Raw genomic sequence first — 21,414 nt, 5'->3', positions numbered from 1 at the left:
TAGTTTCCTCAAGAGGGGAAAAATTGCATTAAAGACCCAATGTATTTTAAATTTACTCTGCAAGCTCAAGGGTTCATATTGCAAATATGTTTGAGGGAGAAAAGATCCAAAAAATTCACAAATTTGTTACTTTATTTTTTCAGAAAAGAGGTTCAATGACAATAAGTAAAAGTTTTGATTTGCACAACTACATATTTACATATTAATAACAAAAGATTCACATATCAACTAGTCTGAGTTCAAATATTTTCAAGTAAAAATCTATATATTCACAAGTAAAGGTTCATATACTCACATGTGAACATTTAATATAAGCAAGTAAACTATCACAATTTTACAACAAATAATCCACTATCAATTTAAAATTTAGCAAACAAGTCGAGCTATATCAATTTGACAAAGAAGATGAAGCTTGAACCAAAGGGAGCATTCTTTTCTTGATTGGTGCATCTAAAACACTAGCATTTGAAAAGATTGGTCATTGAGAAGTGTTTGAATGTTCTTTATGGAGTAATTTAGTTTCTTTAGATCTTATTGATGTAGAACAAGGAAGGAAAATAAAGGGATTAGTAAAGAAAAGGGAGAGAAGAAAAAAACTATAGAGAAAAAAGAAAAACTCAAAGAAAAAACAAGATAATAATAATTCTTATCCAATCAAATACGTCTCTATAAAACAAATGAACTAAGGTGCTATTTATAAGTCTCAACCTTAACTTTAAAATCAAATGCAAGAAATTATTAAAATTTTAAAATCAAATGAAAAGATCGATAACAATAATTCAAATATTATGATAATTAAAATAAAATATATCTAATTAATAAAATATTCAAACAAAATATTTTCAATCTTCCAATCTTCTTAAATCGTCAGTAGCTTTAATTATTTCTTTTTTCTTTTTCTTCCCATTGCTTGTTCTTTAGACAAATTGCAACATTGAAAAATCAAAATAGAGTATCAACACAACACCATTGGACAAAACAAAAAACACAGAGAAGGGAGAGCAAAGAAGAAGAAGGAGGAGGAGAGAGAAAAATGAGTCGGTGTTGAAAGAAGAGGGAGAAGGAAGATACATGGAGAAGTGGAGAGAGGAAAGAAATGAGAGGGGTAATTGGGCCTTTTCTTCCTCAAACATATTTGCATTATAAGGGCTCTCAAACTTGAAGAGTAAATTCAAAATGTATTAGGTCTTTAATGCAATTTTTTGTTTCCCTCTTGAGGCCCTTAGATGCGATTTTCCCATAATAAAACGGCCGGGTTGAAGGATGTTAACGTGAAGATTGGCATGAAATTAAAGTCGAAAGGAAAGGACAGAGCAGGGCAGAACGTGAGAAATATGGATGATTTTCTTGGCCCGATGGTCACGGAACTCCCAGCTTAGGTCTGAGGTACATATGCAAACACGACAAAAGGCGGCTGCTAATTAATAATATAGGCCACAAGAGCTAAGTGACACAACCAGCCTCCACCATTCATGCGGACGCGAAAGAAATAAGGGATCAAGTAAAAAGGTGACGTTCCATTGTCTGTTTTTTTTTTAAACGGACTGACTTGTTAATATCGTTGTCATTATATATAAAGTCGTCATTTTGAGATCAACCAACAAAATCACAGATCAATATATATAAACGGTGGGGATCTGTGTCTTGATCAAACGTGAATCGTGTGACCTTAATCAATTTTAAAGACATAGTGGCGTATGCAAATGTAAATGCAAGCTGATGTCATAATCACCAATTTATCATGCACGATCGCTGCTGATTATTCAGCATCATAGTGGTGATGGATGATTCCATTAAAGCACTTGCGTTTCCATCTTCAAGTCTATCTAGCACCTTCAGTACGCTAGCATATCGATTGGTATGTATCTCTCTCTCATATGTCCTGCCTCTTTGTTTTTGTAAGTGGCCAATATCCTTCTTTTTAGTAAAGAATAAAAAGCAAAATTATATGCTTTGAAGTTCACCTCCATATATTAATACACGAAGTCTTAAAATATTGAAGCGGTTTACCCCCTGATTAATTATGTGTGATGCGTGGGTTAAATGCCGAGTCAGGGAAACTGGGCGTCTAGAATTGAGGAGGAGGGATTAATTATAGACTTGATGGGCCGAGCGTGCATAGGGGCCCAAAAGTCCTCGAAGTTATTAAGTGGAGACTGGGAGCTGGGGGTATAGCCTAGAGACGAGTGAAAAAAACACCATGAAAGGAGCTCCGTCTGCGTGCTCTGCGAATTACGTGCCTTTGACGCCCATCATTTTCTTGGAACGAGCGGCCACTGTTTACGCTGATCAAGTGTCCGTCGTCTACGGTGATGTCAGATTTTCATGGAAGGAAACCCACGCAAGATGCCTCAGGCTCGCTTCTGCTCTGGTCGACCTGGGGGTTAACCCCCTCGATATTGTAAGTTCATTCATTTCCTTCTTTCATCTCTCTTAATTCCTCTTGCTTCTTCTCTACTCCCTCCCTATCACCAGGCCTGCCCTATACCTTTCACATGGACCATCCTTATGTTTTTATCTATCTGCTTACTGCTTATGTTTATAGCGCCCCCTCAAGTTTAGCTTTTTAATTATATATATATATATATATATATCTGTGTGTGTGTGCCCGCCGCTGATGGAAACTGGTGGAAATATGAGTGCCACTGAACGTGTGCATTAACTAGGCTAGCTAGTTTTAATATGCATATATGATATATACACACACGCTAAAGGGCTTAGGGTTTTGTTAATTAGCTGGGACCGTAATTTATATAGATATCAGATACGATCACAGAGCTCCATTTTGCATTTCATACATGCTTCCTGCGCATAATTTGGATTCATGAACCTGGAAACCCGAATGCATAATGGAGTAGCGCAAACATAGAATAAAATTTTCCTGAGAAACAGGCGTTAATTCGTGCACTGACATGCACGGTTTTAGAGTCATCGTGTAGAGATGGCGTTGGTTGGAGGGAAAAAAGATAGTGTATAAAAGTAGTAATTGAAAAGATTTGGCAGCGGGAGGTATGTCGGTGATGAGATCTGAAAGGAAGAAGCTAGATTAAATGCAAGAATGGAGGAAAGCGCGTACACGTATGAGCCAAAGACATTAGCTGAGAAAACACGTTGCGGATATTTTATAATTGAGGTCTTTCGTTGACATCGTCTTTTTATTTGCCTGGTCTTCACCGCGGCTTACGGCACGCTGGCCAGATCCTTTGGAGTCAATGGTCTCCTCTACTCTAGTAGTTTCTCCTTTTCTTTTCCTTCTTCTCACATTCACACTTCTCTCCTTCATTATATTTCTTCGACTTTCATTTTCACCGCAATCTGCATCATACTCAATATTGACCTCAATTATGTGAAAAATGTTTTTTTTTTAAAAAGTAACTTATATGAAATTAACATGCAAGCAATCAATTAAGTAGTAGCTGTTTCTCTTCATATATGCCACCTCAGGCTATATATATGAGAATAACATGCGCTTATCAATCAGTCTCTTTTTCAGTCCTCATTAAATAGTTTGTATTGCGTGAAAGATTAGGGCAACACAAAGCACTAATATGATAGGATTTCTGCCTAGCTCAAAATTTGGTTATTTTCATAAAAAAAAATAAGTTAAACAATTCATAGTTTGATCTAGTTTTAATATAATCTAAAGATGAACAAGATCGAACTGGTCCAATAAGACTAAAAGACCGGTCTTAATCTTGTCTGGCATCTCACTTTCTTTTCCTTTCTCATCCATGAAAGGTAGCAATTTATCTCAATATAATAAACTCAATTAACATAATAAAATTATTTATAGTTATATAAAATTTGTCACAACAATAACAATTATAAATTTACAACAATCTCCAACAACAACAAAAAATATTTTAGTTACAATACAAATTATTCAAATTAAACAAAGTTCAACATGTCTAAAGTCCATTATACTAAATTAACAACAAATTTTATTAATAAAATAAGAAGATTGAGATTGGTTAATGTTAAAATTTTATTTAATATTTTTACAAGTATAAAACACAAAAAATACTAATTATTATAAATTAATTTATTGTAATAATAATTAATAAATTAATTATAATTATATTAAATAAATTTATTGAATCAGACAAAATTAAGTGGTTCAAATGTTTGATCTCTTATTCATTTCAACCTTAAAAAATAATTTGATATTTTTTATTTTTTTGATCTAAAAGAATAACTTTTATTTGAATCGGAAGAGATCCAGCTTGTCTCGAATTAGATTAAACCGCATTAAATTGAAGGATTTTTGTACAGTCATATAAAAGATGATTAGACCCCTCTCCCTATTTTACTTCGGTTGATCCGCCCCAAAGTGCAGAGCGCGTCACACCGTGTTGCACATGTCAGCCTGTATGCGTAAGCGCTTACGCTCTTGGATTAAATATATGAAACTGACAGACTGACTTTGGCCTTTTAAGATCTGAATCAAATCTAAATACATACGGTGATCAGAGCCATCCCCCCAACAGCCAAAAAACAACTACAAAAAGAAGAAAGAAAAACATAAACGGGAGAATCAATTGTCAATATCATTAGTCAGATTCATACGCTGAGAAAAACGTAAATTTGTTTTATATATATATATATATATATATTATTTCGGAGATAGTTATTTCAAGACGGAGTATCCGTCGGCAAGCATCCTTGATCATCTAGATTCTAGACACTAGACTGTGCAGCGCCTGAATGGACATAATTTCCCCAGCATGCATGATTCACACAGAATCACGTTTTTGGTTTCTCTCAAGAGTAGTTGTTGTTCGAAAGCATCTCTTGTTAAAACTCAACCGCCGGTCCATGTTTATCACGGGACATCATTTGCAATTATATATTGCTCTTGTTTTGTTCGAAAATATTTCCTCTCTCTTCTTACAACACTATTATAGATAGTAACATTTACACTAGTTTTGCAACCATGTAGATAAAATCGGTGAAGATAATTTGTCATTATCTACACAAGTTTTCCACCCGGTGTAAAAAAAAAAATTAAATAATTTATTCATTTTTTTGCTTAAAAATTAATATCTAAACCCTTTATATTTATAACCAATATAGATATCCATTTTATTTACATATGTTATAGTTATAGATATATTTGTAAAAAAAAATATTACATTCATTTCTTTTATTTACCCCCAGCCATGTTAGATTGAAATTTAATTATAACCTGCAATTCAATCAAAAACAGTCAAACAACCAAACAAATCCAATACAATCAAATATTGATCAATTGAAATGAATTATTAAACACTTACATTTTCTTTCACATAAAACTATAAAAGTACACAATTAAATATCAAATGAATTGTCAAACATGAACTACACAATCCTACACGACTATATTAATTTTTTCTACAACTACGTAACCCACTCTTTCAAAGGATGATTGTTATGATAGTCTAACAGGAATAGTCTCCAATATCTTTTAATTTCTTGGATTTCTGATTCAGGAAATGGAGAGGGATCACTGAACATCTGAAAAATAAACAAAATTAACTTTGCAATTTCCAAGTAAACAAAAAATAAACAACATTTAAAATTAGATTTACCTCTTCAGTGAACTCAATCAAGCCAACTGTGATAATATTATGTGTATGTTTCAACACATAAAAGCCACACAAGTTAGTAAGGGGTTGACGATAGCTTTATAGAATAGCACAACATTGTCAAAATTATATTAAAAAAAAACTCTATCATTAAAATTACACGGAATAAAAACATGCACATACTACTTACCTTCGGTGTTATCCACGTAAGATCCTTAACATCACGTGGGACCTTTCCTAATTGTATTGCTGGCCAATCCTTATAGCCTTACCATCAATATCATATAGCTAGTAACTTAATCACAAAGAATAATGTATTACAAGACTTATCAAATTAATACACTTAAACACACTTACTGCTCACAAGGCTGCTTTATTGTCTGGTTGAGTTTACGATATAAAGAGTATAAAAAGAGAATAGAATTGCTTTTCATTGAAAAGACTATCAATTACCAGTGTGTACTATCAAAAAATAAAGTCACTTAAGCAAGTATTTAATACCATTGCAAATATGAATAAATTAAAACATGTTTACTTACAGATTGAGAAATATGGCAAAGTAACACTCCTTACCACTTTCACTGAGTCGCTAATTCATATATTCCTCCTTTACTTCTTTAGTGTTCTCCTTATCATTAGTGAAACAAGGGTAAAGAAATCCATATTGTTTATCTTTGCTTGAGGAAACCAACAATTAATGCAAAAACCTTTAAAAATACAAACAAGTTAGTTTTAATAGTCAATTTGTTTAATTTCATTTAAATTTACAAGAAAACATGTACATTATCCCAACTTGAATATATGCCATAGTCAAGTCCGTATGAATGAGAATCTGACGTAGATCCTCATTCTCAACAAAGATTTGGTAGTCCTTTACTCTAGTAAGATCAGGAACTGCTTCAAAACGTTTAAGTGGAAATGATCCACCATATGCCATCAAGACAAAATGGTCCCACGAGCTTAGCTTAAACAACTTGGTCTTTCAACCCACTTTATCGATCGATAGGGTCTTCTTTTAAATTAAAAAAGTTAGTAAAATATGCTTAAATATAAATAATACATTATAATTAATTAATTTTGTTACTAAATTTTAAGGGTTCTTGACAAGTCTTTTCAGCCATAAGGTAAAAGTGCCCTTGGCATCTTTCACCGTTCTAACCTCATTAGTGGACAACAAAATGAGAGCATCATCAATTTTCACCTTTTCAATGATGACCTCGACAATATCTTCTTGGACTTCTTGAAAGTGGCATTTTGACCCCTCATGGATCCGACCCCCTGCCACTAAGCATCTCTTCGGATCCTCCACATACAAGAAGCATAGCTCATCAAGTTTAGGGGCCGCGTCATCCTTTAAAGGAATCAGAACAATGTTACTCCCTTTAGTGCTCGGATGATAAGCTGGAGAGTGGGACATCAGGACACTTGGATCCTTGTTCGTATTGGATAAGGAGGCGCAGCAAAAGATTAAAATTTTAAAGCCTCTATCCTAATATGGATAGAACGAACTCGTTTAAGTCAAGGTGGATAGAAGAATTACCATTTAATTCTTTGAATTTGGCGCATGTTCTCTTCAAGAGTTTGGATCTTAGGAGCTGACAACGTAGATTTGCTCTCTCTACTGATATTCACACCAACATTTCTTTAACTCGAACAGTGTGCTAGCGCTCCCAGTGTCTATTCTTTTTTGAACATTAGTTTTCCTCTCTATAGAGTATTTTGTGGCTCTTAAAGTGTTTTATCATCAAATTTTTTCTAACTCTCTATCTCTTTATAAAGCATGTCTCTATTTATATATATTGTATATGGATTAGGATTTTCGTCTTCCACTTAAAGAGCCCACAAAAATTAAATTAAATTAATCTGATAAATTTAATCCATGATATCATATCTAATTTAAATTTATCTTATAAATTTAAATTACAAAACTGACATGATATTCTCTCATATCATATTAGTTATTAAATTTAATCTACTATATAAAATTAAATTTAAAACTAACGTAATGTAATGTAATATATATATATATATATATTATATATATATATATATATATATATCACATATACATATTATATCACACACACACACACATATATATGGATACACACACACACACACACATATTATATTTAATTTTGTATAAAATATACACATATTGTATATATATTAGATACGCACGCACACACATAAATATATATATATATTTCAAATATATATATAATTATATTTCAAATTTTATATTTTATATAAATATATATAAATATTTATCAAATAAATATTCAAATATATATATATATATATATAATTCATTCACTTTATATTACATTCATTGAATCTAAACATATTTCAGATTCAATGAATTTGGACATTATAGCTCGAGTTGGGCTATTTTTATGTGTGATCCTGTAGGTTTATATGAAGTTGGCAATCGACTAATTATGCTATTAGCCCATAAGTCACAAATGACCTTTAATAAGACATTACAACTACCCAATTCACATGGAGATCGATGATCTGATATAACATATCATGCAACTGTATCATATCCCTTTTGTCATGCAATATTTTAGTCAAGTGTGAGATATAAAATTGTCATTCTCCTTTACCTGACTGTTATTTTCTCGATGTCTGAGTGGACTAACTATAATAATGGAAAAACTCTTTCCATTATAGTATAGCCATATATTTTATTAGTCTTACTTATCGAGGAGTCTAATAATATCTCTTACTTAATGTAAGGGATAAATTTTATCTTCACCACTCATATTCCTCTGCATAAATATCACCAAACTCAATCATAGCCTTTATAATCACACGGTTAAAGGTGACTTTTAACTAGGTTAAAGTTCAGTGGTTATCATGTAGGAATTCATGATGATCTCAGGTTAAAGAACTTAGTGATATAGTTACATATGAGATAAGCTTATAAGTTATATCATGCAACTTTCTCATAACGGGTTAGTCCAATACCTTATACTCTTTCAAGTGCCTATGATTTTGATTTATATCTCTACAATTAACCAAAGTCATACTAGTCTTGTTTCATCTATAATCCCTCATAGATGATCAACAAGGGACATTTGGGATAATTATTATAGTTTGTCTAAGGATACAATTATCATATTGAATATGCAATTGTTATGACAACAAAAAGAAATTCAATAAATAACAATGTGCATTGTACAATGATTAGTCCTGGGGAAAAATTTCCAACAATTTAAGCTCATCATCATTACCATTTCCTCCTTCATCTTTTGCTACCTAGCTTTAAGGGTAGCCTCTGCCTCTGTCCTTGCCTCTTCCTTTAATTGAGCTAATAGTGCTAGGAGTGTTTATAGGACAAGATCGAAACACCCCTATCCCATGTCCCGTCGTGAAAAAAGACCAACACTGAATTTTAGTCCCATATCCCGTCCCATCCTGTTAGGAATCGGGATGGGATAAGATCGGGATGAGATTGGGACGTTTTGCCATCCTGATAAATTAGATAATGTCAAAGAAATATCTAAATAATAACATTTATTAAAATTTTAAATCATATAATTTATTAAGTTTGAAATTAAAATAACACAAGTACATAAATCATAACAATTTAATGTCAATTATCAAATTACATTAATCACAACTACACATTATGATAGCAATTATAAGTGATCTTTAGGCTATAAGAGTAGCAACAAAAGGCAATCCAAGCACAACATCAAATCATTGTTATTCTATTTTAGTTAAGATGTTCTAAGCTAATTACTCTTTCAAAAATAAAATAAAAATACAATATAAATAAAAGTTATTAAATTGATAGATAAAAGAATAAATTGTATTAATATAATTAATATACTATAAAAAATATCACCATGTTTACTCTATGTCATTAAAATTATCAACATAAAAAACTTTAGTTTTATATAAGAATTGCAAGTATTGAATTATAATTGATATAATTAATATAAGTATAAATTCTATTAATATAATTAATATATTTAATGTATATTTTTAAAATAAAAAATAATATATATAATATTTGGGACGGGACGTCCTAATGGTCATGCCGTGTCACATCCCGTCCCAAACTCCTTTTTCGTCTTATCCCACAAAGTCCTGTCCCGATTGTTTTTGGGCCAGGACGAGACTCGTTTCAATATGATAGGGATAATATAGGATCAATCGAGACGGATACAAACTGAACACCCTTAAATAGCGCATTCATCCCTTCTCTAGTCACGAGTCCTGAAAAATGGGATTGATAAGGTAGTCTAAATACATCTTTTATGCTCACCCTTGATACAAATCTCCTAACACGTCCAGGATGATCTAGTTTTCCTGTAGCAACAGTTAGGATGTCATTCCTTCCCTCTGGAATGAATAATCCATTGGACTGTTTCTACTTAAGTTCATCCTTTAACATACAAATACTAAACAATTAGTAATATTTTATATTTAAAATAAATACAGAGAGGAAATTTGGTATAGTTATAATTTTTTAAGCAATATCATGAGTACGCTCGCTTGAAAAGGACCCGTCCTTCTTTTGGTGAGCATGGATCCATCTCTCATCGTGATGTACTGGAGATGGTGGAGACAGCAAAATAGAAGGATCAGATTTAGCTTGTTCTTCCTTCTTCCTCCTCTTACCATCCGTTAATTCTTTATCGGCTAAAGCATAACTACTACAAGATTTTGTTTGAGGACAATTATACATCCTTCAAATTTCTTGAGCCTTTCTCCTTCTTTCTTATAAATTTGAATTCCCAAAATATTCATAATTTAAGAAAAACAACAATATATAACTATAATAAATCAATAAACAATAATTAAATTAAAACAAACTAACTCGCCATAGCATCTGGTGTAATCCTAAGCCTAAAGAATTTGTCAAAAGTATCTGGTTTCAAAAATATATACTTGACACAAGGATCAGGCTAGAGCTGCCCTTCTGGCACCTCGACATGCACAAATCTTTAGCCAATGATGTCTTGAAACCTTTCCAATGGTTACTGGCCTAGGTCATCAACTAATGCTTAAAGTTTGCATCATTAGGGACATCATAGGTGACCTGCAATATATGCTATTAAAATAGTTAGTGACATAGTGATATTAATAATTAATGACAAAAAAGTGATATAAGCGCTCACATTGATGGCATCCCAAATTTGTGCCTTGACACGTTGGGATATAAATTCATATTGCATTTATATTGTCCATGATAGATTTAAATATTGATGGCATCCCAAAAATGTCATCAACATCGACATCCTGCACTTGAGATGTACTCGGTATTGGCATATTCAGTCTTTCACCATGTCATATCCATACTCTATAACTTTTAAGAAACCTTTCACAAATTAAGTGTTCATATATCCTATCTATACTTAACCGCCTCTCATTCAAATAGTCCCTAAAAGGACAATAAAACCTCTCGCTACCATTTTCAGCATTGCTCCGAGCAAATTCTAGAAACCTCTTAACCCCGTTAACATACTCTAGGCTCGTTCTTTTGGCATCTATCCAACTATGATTCATGTTTAATTTGTCTTCCTAAAACATGACAAAATTCATGGATTATTACTAAATCCATCAGGATAGGGCTAAATAACGAGTTACATATTAAAAAAACAAGAAATAAGCATGCTAACGCAATAATTGCTAATTTTTTTTAGAATATTTGTTAGAGATGGCTTCTCTCCTATCTAATAAGTAGGAAGAAAGCTAACTCTATATTTTTTTTGGCCCTTTCCATATAGAGGAAAGGGCAAAACAATAAATTTTAAAAAAATTTCAGCATAAGACTTTTTAATAAATTTACAATTGAAAATACAGAAAGAAAATATTATTTTTTAAATAAAACAAAGTCGCATACAATGCATAATAGCCTTAGACCTTTACCAGCACTCCACCGGCATACAAAAAATAAATTAGTAATGCAATCACAATAATTTATTATAATTAGGAAGATGAAAGCCTAATACAATTTGTAGTGCTTCATATTACTATATATACGCACGCACGCACCCACCCACCCACCCACACACACACACACAAAATTTGAGAATATTTATTAAAGTTGGCTTCCCTCCTATCTAATAAGTAAGAGGGAAACTAACTCTATATTTTTTTGCCCTTTTCATATAGAGGAAAGAGCAAAACAAAAAGTTTTAAAAAAATTTTAGCAGAGTTTTTCCCTTTATATTTTTTAGCCCTTTTCATATAGAGGAAAGAGCAAAACAAAAAGTTTTAAAAAAATTTTAGCAGAGTTTTCCTTAAAAGTTAGACTTTTCAATAAATTTACAATTAAAAATACGAGAAGAAAATAATATTTTTTTAAACAAAACAAAGTCACATGCAATGCACAATGGCCTTAGACCTCTACTATCACTCCATCAACGTACGAAAAGTAAATTAGTAATGCAATCACAATAGTTTATTATAACTAGGAAGATAAAAAGCTAATACAATTTGTAGTGCTTCATATATACCATATATGTGTGTACACACACACAAGCAAAATACACACACACACACACACAAAAATCATATAGACATTAGTATTTAAGCAAGAATTGGACCTTCCTAAGTTTCAACATAAAGATTAAACCACCTAAATCCTAAATTTCAATCCTTAATGCACCTCATACTTGATTACTCCAATCCAACTGTCCTATACATTTTAACAAACACCTTATGGTCATTAGTAAACCAACTATATTATCAAGCTTTCTATTCTTCCAATCCCTTACTCAACAATTCCTAAATTTTTATGCAAATTTGTTGTGCTGCCTAAACTCGTGGCTTTATCAAAAATCCATTCAAGCATAACTAAAATTCTACCTTTACCTTTGTCGATTTTATAATAGTATGTAATAGGAACACCTACCTTATATAAACTCTTGTCTTGCCAATTTCAGTTTTTGTTAAACTCCTATATTATAATTAATTTTTTTAACTTAATACAAAAAGACACGCACGTGCCAAGAAAAGAGAAGGAAGAAATTTTGAACTTACATGCCATAATTTCTGTCAATAGCAACGCCGAACAAAGGGGAAGAAAAAGATTTTGACAATGCAAACATAGCAAGGGAAGAAGAATCACTCAATTTGAATAGAGGAAGAAGATCTATGACAACAATAAACAAACAAGGTGTGCACACCAAGGAGAGAAAGGAAAGAACAGAGGAAGACGCTCAACGGGACTGAAGAAATGAGAAAAGAAACTATTGCTGTGCAGCGGCAAAAATCAATAGCAAGAAGCTCCTAAACCAAACGCCGCACTGACTCTTTCTAGCAATGTGATCGAGATATATCATAAAGAAACAGCTCGTATGAAGCAAACTTGGAAGAAGCAAATCTGCACCATTAGCGATAGAGGAATGAGCTGATAGTCTCTCGAGTGTTAGGAAATTCTTTCAAAAATTTTCCCTCCAACACCAAAATGAGAAAATGAGAGAGGGAAAAAAGACGCGGATCAAAATATTTTTTTCTGCATAGAGGGATGAGGTTTATGAACCGAGGGAGATGAGGTTTCAAATTAATTTCATTTGCACCATTTTATTTTCCATCAAAATTTGAAAACAACTTTAAAAAATGAAAATTGAAACTTAAAAATATCCACACCGATTATTAGGAATACTCGGTGTAGATATATAAAATTAAAAATAAAAAAATATGATAATTCATATCTACGCTGGTTATAATGTATACCTAGTGTAGTTATGTTAAAATAAAAAAGTAAAAAAATTGTAAAATATATCTACACCAGTTATTAGGAACACCCGGTGTAAATATCTAAACGTTAAATAAAATAGAAAAAACATTATAATACATATCTACACCTGTTGGAATGAATAACCGGTGTAGATATGTTAAAATAAAAAAGGAAAAAAATTATAAAAACACATCTACACTTGCTATTATTTATAACCGGTGTAAATATGTTTATATATATATATATATATATATATTTAAATTAAAAATACATCTACACAGGTTACTCTAATAACTAGTGTAAATATTAAGGCAACTTCAATTTTTTTACAAAGATGCTACCGTCTTTTTTTTTTCTACATCATATACATAATAACTAGTATAGATATGGGAGTTTAATTCTTTTTTTTTTTTTACTAGTGCAAAACTACGCATATTAACCATGGGAATCGATTGGGCATTTGAAGACGATATCCTACTGATACTGGCTAGTGCTGATGCTGTGATTCTGCGTTGTTCCCGTTCAGTAGATAAAACAAATAGTCGGCAAGGAAAGCATGGTTTAATTAATAATATTTTTTTCTTGACCTGAAACTCTGTCACTATCTTCAACAAACCATTGTTTGGCACCGCCTTCTTATTCACACCATGTCACTGATTATTGGTTGGCCATCCCATCGCTGCTATCACTAGCTATATGTACGTAATTGTCCCACAAGTTAATTACCACCACCGACTTATTATATAATATGTCTTTTAACGTCTGGCTCCTTCATCCTCATTAGTATTACGTCTCGCCCGTGGATCCTGGTCATCACCTATCCCACCTCCACTTATTACTTTTAAGATTAATACCTCATTGGATAAATGATTATCACTGTCCAACATTATTATTATTATTTGGTTATCCAACCAATTTTCCCTGTCATTTTCTCCCCATGCTGCCACATACTACGCAGCACGTTCGGTCATTTGAGAGTTTTGATGTACTGCTACACTTATACATCGACACTGGTGCTGCTCTATTTAGATTAGCTATGTACTCCCTCCTATTCCATTTATAAATTACATTTTAAAAAGTTTATTTAATTTCATTTATAAATCAGGGTGCGTCTTTTTAAATAATATTTGAAGAGTATTTTTAAAATTATTCTTTATGAAAAAAAAAATAACAGTACATTATTTTTTAGATTTGTTATATAGGAGCATGTTTGAAATTTTACTTACTTTTATTCCTTATACTTTTATTGTATTGGTATTGATGAGGTTGGTAGAAATGATTTATAAATAAGATCGGAGGGAGTACGTGTTATTCGTTTAGTACAGACAACTGTATTCTACAATCATAAAGAGCTCAATCTGCAATTCGTTAAGCAGGTTGCTGTTTTGGCGCCAAATATTCCAGAGCACTATGAGCTGCATTTTGCGGTTCCAATGGCGGGGGCAGTTATCTCTGCACTCAACACCAAATTGGACGCGACAACATTGTCCGTGATACTGGAACAATTAGAAGCTAAAATCATGTTGGTGGATTATCAGTTCGTTGAAGTTGTCCTTAATTCGTTCAACCTATTGTCCCAAAGAAAATGCAAGCCTCCCCTGCTGGTTGTTATGCCGGATCATAGCAAACAACCGTCTTTCATTTTTAAGCATCTCCCGCCAGATACCTTGAACTTCGACCAACTGCTTGAAAAGGGGCGGGCAGATTTCGAGATCAGGATGCCCAGCAATGAATGTAATCCTATATCAGTGAATTACACGTCAGGCTCCACGGGGACTCCTAAAGGAGCTGTTTACAGTCACAGAGGCGCCTATCTCAATTCACTGGCAGCAATCTCGCGGTTCGATATGAAACCCCAGCCCGTGTTTCTGTGGACAGTGGACATGTTTCGCTGCAACGGGTGGTGCTTCACTTGGGCCATGGCTACTCTGGGTGGCACCAATATTTGTCTCAGAAATGTCTCCGCCAAAGCCATCTTTGATGCAATCTCTCTTCACAACGTAAACCATTTGTGCGGTCCGCCCGCACTGCTGAACGCAATAGCAGATGCACCGTCAAGCGAGCAGAAGCCTCTGCCCCTGGGTGTGAGTATCACAGTTGCTGGAGTGCTACCTCCATCCCAAGTTTTTTGCGTGGTAGCAGAACTTGGGTTCAGTGTGAACGTTGGTTATGGCATGACGGAAGCAATGGGTCCTGTATTGGTGCGCCCTTGGAAGCCCAATTCAGGTTGTGAACTCACAGAACAACTCAGTTATGGAGATCAAGGGCTTCCCATCTTTATGATGGAAGGGATTGATGTCAAAGATCCGAACACAATGAAGAGCACTCCTTGTGATGGGAAAACCATTGGTGAGATTATGTTTAAAGGCAACACCATGATGCTGGGGTACCTCAAGAATCCACAAGCAACCAAGGAAGCTTTTAGGGAGGGATGGTACCGAACAGGGGACCTTGGAACGAAGCAAAGAGATGGTTCCGTGAGACTGAAGGACAGGGCAAAGGATATGATATATCCAAAAGGAGAGGCTGTGAGCTCACTTCAGGTAGAGGCAGTGTTGCTGAGCCACCCGAAGGTTCTGAACGCTGCTGTTGTGGGGAAATATGATGAACACATGGTAGAGTCCCCCTTTGCAGTTATCAAATTGAAAGAAGGATGTGGCGCCACCGTGGAAGATATCATCAGGTTTTGTAAAGCTAAGTTGGATACTCATATGGTTCCTCAGAGTGTAGTTTTTGGAGATTTGCCTGTTAATTCAACTGGCAAGGTTCAAAAATTTCTTATCAGAGAGAAGATCAAATGCGGTGGATGATGTGCCTCCGTAATCAATTTAAGTATGCATGACAATAATAAGAGTGGCCTTATATGTCTTATCTACTTTCCAATCATAATTCTCGAACACGCTTACTGTTCTCTTTTATGCTTTGTGGTGTAATCTATTAACTATCATACTTTTAGTTACTTGTCTAAAATGTTTATGACGCATTACGTTTAACAGTGCAGTTTAACTAGGGAGTTTTCTTTTAAAATATATGTAATTTTGACGCCATGAATTTTTAATTAGCTCATTAGGAATTCCCCGAGACAGACAAATTGCATTGATTTAATAATTTGTGGGATTAGAGAGAAGGGTTATTCGCTTAGCTATAACAAAAGTATTCACTTTCCAACCCAGCAAATAAACCAATATCTGGGAATATGAACTGTAAAGAAATAAAATACAAGTTGGGAGGATACGTCTGTAATGAAGAGTAAGTTTCTTCAAAAGCCAAGGCCCCTTGCCACCGTTGACAGTGACATGGTGGGTTGTGATTAGATTCCTTGGATTCCAATTCCTGTTCTTCAATCTTTTTTTTTTGGTCGATACAATAATCCTTCAATGTTTTTTTTTGGTTAACCACCCGATATCCAAAGCTTCGTCCTAACTAATTCGGATCCAATCTATGTCACACACCTAGCTATGGTAGATGAGTCTCCCAATGAAGGTCTTTTACATACACAAAGCTCGAACTTGAAATCTTACTTAAGTAGAATCGAACTACTTACCATGAAAATCAATCCTTATTTGTATAAGACAACATTACAGAGTGAGTTTCTCCCATTGGTTAAAAAGAGAAAGAAAGAAAAAAAGAATGAGTTCCTCCTATAGTCCCATATGTCATGAAACATTCTTGACTAATTGGGCTCCATTGTATTAGGTGGTCTAGTAAGGCTGCCCATGGCCTTAGCTTTCTCCCTCAAAACATATTTTTGTATCTTTCCTGTTGCAGTTTTTGGCAGGTCCTCGAAAACAATAGTTTTTGGAGCCATGTAAGGTGGTAATTGACTTCGACAAAAATCAATTATTTCTCGAGCATCTGCAGTAAATCCTTTTTTCAAACTCACAAATGCACAAGGTGTTTGCCCCCAATGGTCATCTGGTCTAGCTACAACTGCGGCTTCAAGAATTGCTGGATGGCTATATAAAACTGTTTCGACCTCCACTGAGCTAATATTCTCTCCCCCTGATATTATAATGTCCTTTAATCTATCCTTAATTTCCAAATAGCCATCAGAGTGTTTCACTCCCACATCTCCGCTATGAAACCACCCACCTCTGAAAGCTTCCTTTGTTGCTTCTGAATCTCTCAAATATCCACTCATCACTGTATTTCCTCTAAACATTACCTCACCCGTTGTTTCGCCATCGGCTGGAACGCTTTCCATAGTATTCGGATCTTTTACGTCAATTGCATCCAAAGCCACGTGGGGGATTCCTTGTCTAGCTTTTCTCTTGTATTTTTCTTCAAGAGCCATGGAATCCCACTCAAGTCTCCACTCACAAGAAGTCCCAGGACCATATGTTTCTGTTAGGCCATAAAGGTGAGATACACTAAAGCCAATCTCTTCCATCTTGGATAAGACTTGTGGTGGTGGTGGAGAACCCCCAGTCATCACCACCACCTTGTGGGTAAGTGGCCTTCTATCAGTCCATGCAGAGTTCACAATCATGTTTAAAACTGTAGGAGCTCCGCCCATGTGTGTCACTTTATGCTGTGTCACCTTTTCAAAAATGTCCTTTGGCGAGACTTTCCTTAGACACACATTGGTCCCACATTGAGCTGCCACTCCCCAAGGCAAACACCACCCGTTGCAGTGAAACATAGGCACAGTCCAAAGATAAACAGGCATAAACCCCATCCCAAAGAGAAGAATAGTTCCTAGAGTATTCAAATAGGCACCCCTGTGACTATAGAGAACCCCTTTTGGCCTAGACGTGGTGCCTGAGGTGTAATTCACACTTATAGGATCAAATTCACTATTTGGTCTCACAATCTCAAACCCACTATGCCCCATAGCTAGTAGCTCCTCATACTCACAACTGACTGAAGTAGTGTCAATGGTAGACGAGCAGTCACAATCAGTGATTAGAACTAAAGTAGGCAAGTTTCTAACTCTCTTGCTTAGCAGTTTCAATGCTATCCTTGCAACTTCGAGCAATTGGTAATCTACAAAGAGAACCTTTGCTTGTGAATGTTCTAGAAGAACTGAAACCATAGCTCCATCAAGACGTGAATTTAGAGTGCAAAGAATTGCTCCAGCCATTGGTACTGCAAAATGCAGCTCATACATTGCAGGGACATTAGGGGATAGGGTAGCAACCTGTTTGGAGAGAATACACAAAATAGCATCATTAGAGCAGGTAGGGAATTCCAAGTCCAACATGCTTAACACTTCCACATTTTTTTTGAAGCAATACAAAAAAAAAAAAAAGTCATCCCAGCTCTGCCTAAGAAAATTACTCGCAAGAGTCGCAAACTCGCAACTCGCGACTCGGATAAATCTTAGATGATACAGTGTCCTTCTTTGTCCAGCTTCGATTCTTTAGGGAATGGTCTCCTAAATATACCAAGGCCATGCAACGAGCACAACACCCAGAAAGATATTTAAACTCCGACCATAATAAAGGGGAAAAATCTTGCAAGCTGCAGCCGCGCCAATCAAAACGACGAAAAAGGGCATCAATTTGAAAACTCAGAATCGTAATCATAAACGCATGTTCGATCAAATTCGTGGAGTGATAAAGTTGCTATAGAATACAGAATAAACCTGAAATTGTGTCGCACAAACCATATTGATCAAAACGCCATATATATAACCAAGGGTCAAAAGGATAGCACTCACCAGATCCGCACGGGAAATCCCCAGCTGAGTGAGAGCAGAAGCTAGTTTCAAACAACGCAGATAAGTTTGTCCCCAGTTATATTGGAAACGACCATAGATAATAGAGGTTGTGTCGGTAGAGACATTAGCCGCTCTTTCCAAGAAGCTCACGGGAGACAAAGGGACGAAATTAGCAGAGCAGCGAAGCGCCCCCTCCATGGATTCCCTCGATTCGGGGTCAAAATATCGCACAAGGTTGCAGTATTTACGTAACTGAGGAGGTGTAGAAATGTAATTTGCTCTGAAGAATCGGAAGAGACCAGCCCAGGAAAGGTTCTTGAGGGAGCGGTTCTTCATGATGATCAGAAAGCAGAGTGAAGGATGAGAAGGCAAGGGAACAGGGAAATTCAAGGCAGAAAGATAAATGGGAAGTTTGAAGCTTGGCAATGGCTTGTTCTCGAGTTGAAATGGACAGGAAGATGAGATTCTTTTTTTTTTTTGGCCAAACGAAGGGTGCTGTCACTGACGATAACAACACGCAATTGTGCACCAACGGCTGTTCTCCGTTCATATCCAGTGTTATCATGTTAATATTTAATATTTTTTTTTTTCCAAATATTATGAGTATTGAGACAATGGGAAGGTCGCGGGGCGAAAAACTTAAAAAAAGGTGATGGGAAAGAGACACGCGAGCATCTGAGTTCAAGGTTCAAATTGATGCCGCAGTGAATTATCCGATCATTCCGATCCTCCTGGATGGAATAGATGCGGTGCCAGGAGTCAAAACAAGAGACGAGGGACTAGGCGGGATGGGAGATTATTTTATCCTGTCCTCCTCTGACTCCGCACATTTCATTTTCTATTTTTGGCCACATTCATTGCGTATTACATCCAGTCATAAAATTTTACACGATCGGAAATTTATTAAATTTTAATTTAGAACTTACCTAGTTTCGTCTTTTCTGAAGATATAGCTATTAGCTAGTGAAATCGATTTTCTTAATTCCTAATCATTTTTATTGTTCTAGACTGCTTCCAAATTATTGCTATTTTTAAATTCCTATTTCATGCACCCGCATCTTTTTTAAGTCAAAAGCCGTGCACATTGTGACATTGGTTGACAAAATAAGCTCAAAATATAATCCTTCAGAGAGATCATCGCCAGAGAACCTCCTCCAAAATGTAGAGAGCTCAAGAGGATTGATTCCACCACAAATATGACAACCTCCGGGAGAAATTAAATAAATTGGGTGAATTATGTTATTTGTAATTTATTCAATTAAAATATTTTAAATAATTTAAATAAAATTTTGTGTGACATTTTTTAATTGATTTTATTCTTATAATCAAATTTATATTTGATTTATTACTTTTTTTCTATCTATTATCATTAATATCAAAATTAAGTTATATTTAATATCATGTAGATATCATATTTTTATTGAACAAGTCATAAATAATATGATACGCATAGTTTATTTAAGAATTTTTCTAACCTCAAAAGGTTAATCCCTTTTCTGTTTTTTCTTAAAGGAAATACACAAGTGGATTGCATCATTCCCTCCGTTCTTCATATAAATCATTTGCTTGAAGAGTTTTATATTTTAAAATGTAAGTCACTTTGTAAATTAAAAGTTTATGAGATATTTATTGTTTTTTTGAAAAACTCCTGTCTTGTCAAGTTCTAATAAGAGGATGAAAAGAGTACATGTTTTTCAAATTTATGTTATTTGTTAAACGTAAAAATAAAGATAAGACTTAAGAGCCATTTCAAGACAATTTTAAATTTTTAATATTGGAACTAATTTCTTGTATTATAAAATAATTAAAAGTTACTTACATTTTAAAAAAAAACAAAAGTGACTTGTATTAAGTATTTCTTTTTTTTTTATAGTTTATGTAAGTTGGCTCCCTCTCTCATAAGATCAGGAGATGCCCCGTTTAAAGAATATTTATGGAAATATTTACCATTTATCAGTAAAATAGCAAGATTCAAATATTAGCACAATACAAAGATAACAAAGCGTGAAATTAACAATTAGGTATAGATCTTTAGGTGGAAGGGGGGGGGGGGGGAGGGGAAGAAGCAACCACGTAGAAGAGAAACAAGACAGCAACTAAACAGAAAAGGAAAGCATAAACTAGATTACCATAACAAGAAGTTTCTATCGCCTCTGGAATCTCTAGTTCAAAAGTCACATTCAAGCACAACACATCAGCTAGAAGGAGGGTGATTCATTCACCCACCTGATAGGGTTTATCCTCCTAAATGCCATCGTCTAAATATCAATGCAAAAGCCCAACTACAATCTCTCGAGTTAATTCATCGGTATCATCAACAATATCCTTACTGATCTAATCTCGAGAGACCAGAGACTAGGATCCAATGCCCAGCGTGGGTTGCACTATTTATAAGGAAAATGAACTAATGCCCAGTTTGTATTTGGAATTGGCTTAGAATAAGATGGAAATAGAATCTACACAAAAAGGAATTGTAACTAAACTAT

At 34.4% G+C, this 21,414-nt stretch overlaps 2 protein-coding genes across 3 annotated transcripts; one reads left to right on the top strand and one right to left on the bottom strand.

Annotated features, from left to right (window-relative positions):
* The first annotated feature begins 2,007 nt into the window (after window positions 1-2,007).
* Window positions 2,008-16,313, top strand: LOC129322128 (butanoate--CoA ligase AAE1-like). The gene is made up of 2 exons (XM_054968203.1): window positions 2,008-2,401; window positions 14,643-16,313. The coding sequence occupies exons 1-2, from the start codon at window positions 2,201-2,203 to the stop codon at window positions 16,074-16,076; spliced, it is 1,635 nt and encodes a 544-aa protein (XP_054824178.1). The 5' UTR covers window positions 2,008-2,200; the 3' UTR covers window positions 16,077-16,313.
* Window positions 16,314-16,806: 493 nt separating this feature from the next.
* LOC129322127 (isovalerate--CoA ligase AAE2-like) lies at window positions 16,807-19,446 on the bottom strand. 2 transcript variants are annotated; one of them, XM_054968200.1, is made up of 2 exons: window positions 18,929-19,446; window positions 16,807-18,406 (listed from the first exon to the last, which is right to left on the bottom strand). In XM_054968200.1, the coding sequence occupies exons 1-2, from the start codon at window positions 19,262-19,264 to the stop codon at window positions 16,940-16,942; spliced, it is 1,803 nt and encodes a 600-aa protein (XP_054824175.1). In that variant the 5' UTR covers window positions 19,265-19,446; the 3' UTR covers window positions 16,807-16,939. The 2 variants fall into 2 exon arrangements, with proteins under 2 accessions (XP_054824175.1, XP_054824176.1); XM_054968201.1 differs by lacking the exon at window positions 18,929-19,446 and adding an exon at window positions 18,547-18,808.
* Between the last annotated feature and the right edge of the window lie 1,968 nt (window positions 19,447-21,414).

This window comes from Prosopis cineraria, unplaced genomic scaffold (genome assembly GCF_029017545.1).
Source record: "Prosopis cineraria cultivar Desert tree isolate PC_DT_omini unplaced genomic scaffold, ASM2901754v1 PC10, whole genome shotgun sequence".
Lineage (NCBI taxonomy): Eukaryota > Viridiplantae > Streptophyta > Magnoliopsida > Fabales > Fabaceae > Prosopis > Prosopis cineraria.
This window is presented reverse-complemented; position numbering and strand designations above follow the sequence as displayed.

Excerpts from the sequence above, each read along its gene's own strand:
- LOC129322127 (XM_054968200.1), bottom strand. The coding sequence starts at position 19,264 with ATGAAGAACCGCTCCCTCAAGAACCTTTCCTGGGCTGGTCTCTTCCGA. Across the intron at positions 18,407-18,928 it reads GGATTTCCCGTGCGGATCTG|GTTGCTACCCTATCCCCTAA; the intron begins GTGAGTGCTATC and ends CTCTCCAAACAG.
- LOC129322128 (XM_054968203.1), top strand. The coding sequence starts at position 2,201 with ATGAAAGGAGCTCCGTCTGCGTGCTCTGCGAATTACGTGCCTTTGACG. Across the intron at positions 2,402-14,642 it reads GGGTTAACCCCCTCGATATT|GTTGCTGTTTTGGCGCCAAA; the intron begins GTAAGTTCATTC and ends TTCGTTAAGCAG.